At 47.7% G+C, this 7,473-nt stretch overlaps 1 protein-coding gene across 2 annotated transcripts; it reads right to left on the bottom strand.

Moving 5' to 3' along the window:
• Positions 1 to 14: 14 nt before the first annotated feature.
• On the bottom strand, positions 15 to 6,534 carry NTAN1 (N-terminal asparagine amidase). Of its 2 annotated transcripts, none has more exons than XM_021539672.2 (10): positions 6,391 to 6,534; positions 5,324 to 5,426; positions 5,174 to 5,239; positions 4,523 to 4,631; positions 3,519 to 3,592; positions 2,275 to 2,328; positions 1,527 to 1,580; positions 907 to 1,004; positions 524 to 637; positions 15 to 330 (listed from the first exon to the last, which is right to left on the bottom strand). In XM_021539672.2, exons 1-10 carry the CDS (start codon positions 6,469 to 6,471, stop codon positions 151 to 153), a joined length of 933 nt encoding a protein of 310 aa, XP_021395347.1. In that variant the 5' UTR covers positions 6,472 to 6,534; the 3' UTR covers positions 15 to 150. The 2 variants fall into 2 exon arrangements, with proteins under 2 accessions (XP_021395347.1, XP_021395349.1); XM_021539674.3 differs by having other exon boundaries at positions 182 to 355.
• Positions 6,535 to 7,473: the final 939 nt, after the last annotated feature.

The raw sequence follows: 7,473 nt of genomic DNA, 5'->3' as shown, positions 1-7,473 counted from the left end.
GCAGAAAAAGCAAATTTCTTCTATCAAAATATTTTATTTTGAAAAGCACAGGAACAATGGTATTTGTGACCAGCAATATGCTATTTGCAACAAATTGCTCTTCTTGCAAGATTGTATTTCCTTAAAGCAATTGTGGGGGTGGGTTCCAGGTTAGATTTTGTCAGAGCAAACCTGCTCCCACAATCCTTCTTCATTTTTTTTGTATATTCGAGGCTTCCTGTCAGGAAACAGGGACCGAGATGGAAATGGATGTTCTTTTAGAAATGTTAATGTAGATCTAATGTGGGAAACGAAGTGGGGGGGCTCAGCCAGGGGTGACGTGGAAAGGTTCTGAAAAAGAAGATGGGAGCAAGAGCTGCTTGACATTCAGGATACAATGTTCTCATTATCCTGCCCCTCTAGAAGGTTATTCCCCACCCTCCCAGGGACAGCAGTGCACTGGGAAAAGTTTTGACATACTGTAACATCCCTCTCTCTACTCAGCTAGAAGGCAAAAAACCCCAAACCAGTTAGTTTCAGGTACCTGTAAAATCTGTGCATCATCTTGCTCCAACCAGAAATCCACATGTGGGAAAGGCCCCCAGAAGTAAGGCCCAATCCGGAGCTGTTCTGTCTTCGCATCGTAGATGTTGGTCAGCTGTAAGAACACAGGGAGGCTGCAGAGGCTGCAGGGCTCCCCCAGACAGGGGAGTTCCCCCCAGTCCAGCCTGGCCCAGACCACTGGGCCAGCCCAGCCCTGCTTCCCTGCAACTGCACGGACATCCCCAGCTACTGACAAACACAGCATGAAATGGTGACAACGAACCCAGAACCCAGAGACCACCAAAGGATATTTCCCTCAAACTTTGGATGTTTCATTGCCCCTAACTGGTTCCCCTGCCCATTTCCCCTGTTCCTTTTACTCACTGGTGCTCCTGTTAAGATGTGAGCTGAACGTAGACTCTCATCCGGCCCTTTTACTGGGAAGGTTGCAGGGAAAATCTCTGCTGTTTTAACATTCACAGCTGGTAGGAAATAAGAGATTAAATATAGTAAGAGTTAATTGTTTCAAGGCACTTCTTTACCATGACTGTGTCCCAAACAAAACTGTGTTGCAGAACTGCAGAACCCATCACACATTTTTATTTCTCAGACCCCAAGCCTGTGATAGTATGTTTCTATTTCATTTCCTTTGAAAGCATTTCAATATTCCAGAGATAAGTGAACTAATTAGAAAAAACACTGAGTAATCAAAGAGAAGAAGATTAAATTCTAAGCATAAATTTAGTGCAGTAGCTCGAGATGATAAACTCTTAAGTGCAGTTAAAGGAAAAAAAATCTGTTTGCATTTGTACACAGCCTCTTCATGTGTGCATCTCTCCAACTGTGGCACCACAGGAAAAGCATTTTTGCCTTGCCTCTGACAGTAGTGTGCAACTTTTAGGGTGGACTTTTCTCACTCATTAAAAGCAGTCCATCTACTACTGGAATCTGTTACAGGAATCCAGATACCAAAAGAAAGTTCAATTCTAAATTAACTAACTCACCTATTCCATAAATTATTGGAAAGTGAATATCCTGTTCTTCTCTGTCATTTAGTTCTGTAACAAAGAAAAAGAAGTCAAACTTGGATTTTAGTCTGAGCAGCATTTATTTCATTGTATGTTATTGGAGAGCAAGAGATTCTGATGTTGCATAAGACAGAAAAAACACAGGAAGCCTAAATTAAATACGGAAAAGAAGGCAGAGGTCAATAACAACATTCATGGGACTTGGAGCTGTCTCCCAACAGAGCAGCAGCTCCAGCCAACTGCCCCTGCTTCTGCAAGGACAATTTACAGGGAAAGAACCAGCATGCAGAAGAACCACCATGATGCCAAGGTTGAAAGATGTGAGTCACCAACACCTCTGACATGGAAAGAGGATGGAAATGTGACCTCAGCATGATACAAAGGAAAGGAAATTACTCCTCCATGTCACACACTATGAACTAACTGAAGTCTATGAATTTGTTGCTCCCTGCAGGGAGGCAGGTCCAGCAGCCCAGAGTGCCCTTGTCCTGGCCATGACTATGAGCTGGTTGCAGTGCAGCAGCACTTGGTAAGGAACAAATGCCCCCTGCATTGGCTCTCTGACATCGTCCCACACACATTAGCAGTAAAACTGAAAATTACATCGGAAAGGAGGACTTGTGCTGCTCTTTCTTACAGGACAGAGAAAAAGCCATGTCTGAGAAGTTCCCTGCTCTTTTATTTCGGGAAAGGTACTTCCAAACCCAAGGGAACATTTTCTTACCTGTTACACAGAAAGTTACTAAATGAACATCCTCTGGCTGGAGGTCAAACGCTCCTGTGATGACAAGGACAGCAAAAATGTCAGTGAGTGGTGGCAGGGCTCTGCTGTCTGGGGGCAAGGGGCACACACCTAAACCCCTGCCCCAGGTAAAGCAACAGCTCAAACAGGGTTCTGCACATGTGCTTCAAACGAACAGGAATTTACAGAGATGGGCCATTTGTAACAGCAAAAATCTGCTAAGAAAGTGCTCTGCCACTTATTCCTTCTTCTGACACTGGTTTAGCTCAGGCATCATATCAGCTCTACATTTAGCAGGTTATATTTAAATGTTTTTTCCCTAAAATGTTACATAGATAGTGAACAAACCCAGTCTTTCATTAACTGTAAATTAGTTCTGCATTTCGCCATCCCAAACACCAGAAAAATAACCTCTTTTAAGTTCTGATAGCAATACAGCATTACTGATTGAAATTGTACTTTGATGCATGAAAATCAGAATGTTAAAGTAAGTTAACCAAAATACTTTGTTCTGCACAGAACTCTCACATTACACAAAACACACATCAGGTGTCATAGCCACAAGGCTGCATCCCAGGGTCTTTGGTTTTCCTTTTTTGTTTACCCCCTCAAACACCTCCCTCCCACCCTGACACTTGCCCCATCCCTGCCCCCTCCCCATTCCAGTGGGGCAGAGGCCTCTCCAGAAGTGAGACAGTGCAGCCCAGAGCACTCCCAGGTAAGCAGGTACTTTACACTTCCAATTGTTAGTAAAGCACTGCCATCACTCCACTGGACTATGGATTTTATAAACAGACCTGACATTTTTCATCAGACAATTCCAAACAATAATTAAATTTTATCACATTAAGGTATGAACTGAATGGTAACTGAATGATCCACATGTACAGATTGGGAGAGTGACAACACTGCCCATGATCCCAAGAGGATGAGCAGGAATCAAGCCAGGAATCAAAGCCCAGCTGAACTGCACCCAATTCTCCACAGCCAGGGAGAAGTGACAGGATCAGACCCTGTGGCCCAGGCACTGGCCACGGGCAAGCCCCAGCAGTCCAGCCCCTCTTCACACCAAGTTCTCAGGCACAGAAAAAGACCCTTCACGTGAATCCACATTTCCTTCCAGTAAATGACTGGGGACTCAGACTACAAACAAACTCCACCCAAATCCAGCCAGAACTTTTTTTTTTTTTTTTTTGGACATGAGAGTGGAAAAAACGTGAACTTACTAAGAAGCTGATTAGTAAGTTTTTGTGATAACTGCCTATCATCATTGAAACCTCCAACTAGGTGCACTTCCAGCCTAACAGAGATGGAATAACAGGAAACAGCAATTAAAAAGACATCTCAAAATGAATAGCTTTACAAAATAATCCCCAGCCCAAATTGCAAAGCAATCATTAGAGAAGCCTCACTTATTACAATCACATGCACCAAGCTGGTTTGCATTACACAGCAAGTTATGATAATTCCATTCTGAAAACTTCAGGGATCATCCAGGAAATGGCACAGGAACAAGCTTGAAGAGGCATTAAATACATGCAATTCTATCCCAGGGGTATCCCTGGTACCTCTGGTTTGGACTAAACTTTGTAACCATCTTTCAGTTAATTAAACTTGAAGATTTTTGTTCCCATGACGTCCTCACAACTACTCTGGACCATGCAGCAGGGTTCTTCTCTAAGTAGTGTCTATGTAAAGTCCTTAAAAATCATGAATCTAAGTTCATGAGCTAGCTTTTGCTCTTACCAAACTACAGGGGCAAAACCCTCCACATCCAGAGAGAAGCTTGTCTGCTAAAATCTGTTTCAGAGCTTTTTACCCACTGTCCTATCCTCCACACCATTATTTTTTTAATGTGGACTTACAAAATTCCCTGATGGATTGTCAGATGCTGAAAAGAATTTACATTCTGAAGGGAAAAATATAATATAAACCAAAACCAAGTTATATGGAAAATTTTGCAAATCTGGAACAAAGTTAAATGGGAAACAGTAAACACAAACCTCATGGTTGTATTTTACAGACACTCCTCAGAACAGAACCGTGCTTTAAACGACTGCTAAAAATACCCCCAAAATCATTATCAAGGAAGTGATTTTCAGTTTGCATGCGGCTGCTGAGCAAGAGCTGTTTCCCTTGTCTGAAGCCCACACAATCCCCTCACCACTCCCTGCCACACAGGCTGCAGTAACCTCTGAGAGAAGCAGAACAAGAAGGGAGCAGAGCTGACCTGCCACAGCCTGTGGAGTTAGAGAAGGACTTCACGGAGCTCATGATGAGCGACACCTCGGCCTCGGTGTCTGAGCCGTCGCAGTGGGTCAGGCACGTGGCTCCGCTGCCTGGGAGGGCACAGAACAGGGACTCGGTGACAGTGACACCAACGCTGGCAGTCCCCACTGCTGCAGGGAGAGCTGCCCCCCCTGCCTCGCTCCCCTCAGCACAGCAGCCTCCAGCAGGGAACACCCTCTGCAGGGGCCATTGTAAAATCAGCTCCTGCGTGGGGTGCAAGTGCCCTCTTAACAGTGGGACACATCTTAATGGGCAACATCTCTAATGTCAGAAATCCAGGCACACAGTGAGGATCTTTCCACAAATTCTACCCCTGAAACATCCGAACTCTGCTCTGCCAGACTGCTGGACACAGCCCAGGGCTGCAATGGCACTGGCCACAGGAGCAGAGCAAGTTAAAATCTGCTCACGGAACCTCTCACACTAAACACACCAACTCTGAGTGAGTCTTTAGCTAACACATTATGTGACTTTAGGGGATTCAGGTTTGTATTAATGTAACTGCAGTTTATTTTATTAATGCCACATAAACCAGTAATAATTCCTTCCTTCAGGGGTACAGGCTTTGCTCTGAAGGTCCTCTAGAAGATACCTGTGTGTCGGAGCACAACTATGTGGCAGGTAGTGGCATCATCTGATCCAAGAATTGAAACAGAACCTATTTTAAAGGAGGAAAACACTGTAAGAACTCAGCTCTCACAATCACTGCTTCAGTATAAGAAATGTTTATGTTCCTACACACCATCTTTAGGGGTAGTCACTGCAAACTCTCTCTGCTGGACATAGAGAAGGCCTTTGGGTTCCACGATCTGAGCAGGCTGACTTCTCAGAAGTTTTGCCTTTTCCTAAAGATAAATGATAATAAATACTACAAATGATAACAGATACTACAGTAGCTGAATTCTCAGATGTATCCATTACTTCACAGAAACATCACCTCTGAAAAGCAAAGGGACTCAGGTCAGAGAGAAACATGCATGTTTTGTATTACAGAGTATTCTGAATTTTTAAAGTTTTTTGCTTTACTGACACTGACTGAGTTAATAGTTAAATCCCATTATTCCAGAGAATCACAAAACACCTTTCCCTGATATATGGACTATAAAATGGAGGCACAAGAAAAAGCTTTTGGATTGGGAAAAGATTACATTAGATGATACCAGAACTGATCTTGAAAGTTTAATCAGAACAGGAAACTTGAAATACAGAAGTTTCAGTCTTCTACTGCCATATTTCAGAATATTTATTTTGCACTTATCAAAATACTGTTGTTATTAGCTTGATTGGAAAACCCGGATTCCTGGGCTATGACTACTGCAGTGCTTCCTCACAGCCCTGCTGGGGACAAAGTGAATTTCCATTCTGGGCTCAAAAACACTTCACAGCTTTATCAAATTTGCCCTGGTTTTCTGCATAATCTCAAGGTCTGGACAGAAACACCTTCAGATGGGAAACAGCTCCCCAAGCAGCTCTGCTCACATTCCTGGCTCGCACTCCGCCGCTAAGATTATTACATTTATACCGAGGAAGCAAGGTGAGCACTGTTCTCAGAGCGCCCACCTTGCCTTTTTATCGCCAGTTTTTGTCATTTCACGCAAAGTGCCCGCCCGGCCCCGCCGGGGCACCCCCACCCCCGGCGCACGGCTGAGCCCCTCCGCCGACACCCATTTATTTGTTGTCCATCACCGGGGTTCTCCCGGGGTTCGGGCCGGGCCGGCCCTGTCCCGGGCCGCTTCACCCCGGGGCCGCCCCGCTCCGCCGCCCGCCCGCCCGCGACCGCTGCTGCTCCCCCGGGCAGCCCGGCCTCACCTCGAGCTGCGGGTGGGCGCGGATCATGTCCCGCGTGGGCCGGGCCAGGTCGACCCGCGCTCCGTTAACCAGCAGCGGCATCGCGGCGAGCGCCGGGCCCGGAGGCGGCTCCGCGCTCCCTCCCCAGGCCGCGCCGGGCCGGGCCGGGCGGCGCCGCGCGGGGCGCTGGGAGAGCGCGGCCGCGGCACCGCCCGGGAACGGGAACGGGCCGGGGCTGAGGGAAACGGGCCGGGGCTGAGGGAAACAGCCCGGCCACGGCACGGCCCGGGAACGGGAACGGGCCGGGGCTGAGGGAAACGGGCCGGCCGCGGCACCGCCCGGGAACGGGAACGGGAACGGGAACGGGGCTGAGGGAAACGGGCCGGCCGCGGCACCGCCCGGGAACGGGAACGGCCCGGGGCTGAGGGAAACAGCCCGGCCTCGGCACCGCCCGGGAACGGGAACGGGGCTGAGGGAAACGGGCCGGGGCTGAGGGAAACAGCCTGGCCGCGGCACCGCCCGGGAACGGGAACGGGCCGGGGCTGAGGGAAACGGCCCGGGGCTGAGGGAAACAGCCTGGCCACGGCACCGCCCGGGAACGGGAACGGGCCGGGGCTGAGGGAAACGGAAACGGGCCGGGGCTGAGGGAAACGGGCCGGCCACGGCACCGCCTCACGGTTTTAACACGGTAACCTTGCAGAGATTACCCGGCCACTGCGGGAGATCCTTAAGTTGTGGTATGAAATAATAACGGTTATAAACCCACAAATGTACAAATCACTGAGTTATTAAGGTTGGAAAACACTTCTGAGATCATCGAATCCAAGCTCTATCCGAACATCACTGTGTCGACTGTACCATGGCACTGAGGACCACGTCCAGCCTGTTATTAAATGCCTTCCAGGTTTAATTAATCTCTCTGTGAAGAAATCATTCCCAATGTCCAACATAAACCGCCCCTGGCACAGTTTAAGGTTACGACCCCTTTTCCTACCACTGGGTGACTGGGAGAAGAGCCCAATTCCCACACCACCATCCTCTGCCCCAGCAACCACAAGCTGGATTTTCAGACAATTCCAAAGACAACTATTTTTCCTTAAAGAT

Source organism: Lonchura striata, chromosome 16 (genome assembly GCF_046129695.1).
Source record: "Lonchura striata isolate bLonStr1 chromosome 16, bLonStr1.mat, whole genome shotgun sequence".
In the NCBI taxonomy this organism is placed as follows: Eukaryota; Metazoa; Chordata; class Aves; order Passeriformes; family Estrildidae; genus Lonchura; species Lonchura striata.
The sequence above is the reverse complement of the archived record's forward strand: the minus strand, read 5'-3'. Positions and strand labels throughout refer to the sequence as shown.

Excerpts from the sequence above, each read along its gene's own strand:
- NTAN1 (XM_021539672.2), bottom strand. The coding sequence starts at position 6,471 with ATGCCGCTGCTGGTTAACGGAGCGCGGGTCGACCTGGCCCGGCCCACG. Across the intron at positions 4,632-5,173 it reads AGTTGTGCTCCGACACACAG|GCAGCGGAGCCACGTGCCTG; the intron begins GTATCTTCTAGA and ends GTGCCCTCCCAG. Across the intron at positions 638-906 it reads ACATCTTAACAGGAGCACCA|CTGACCAACATCTACGATGC; the intron begins GTGAGTAAAAGG and ends GTGTTCTTACAG.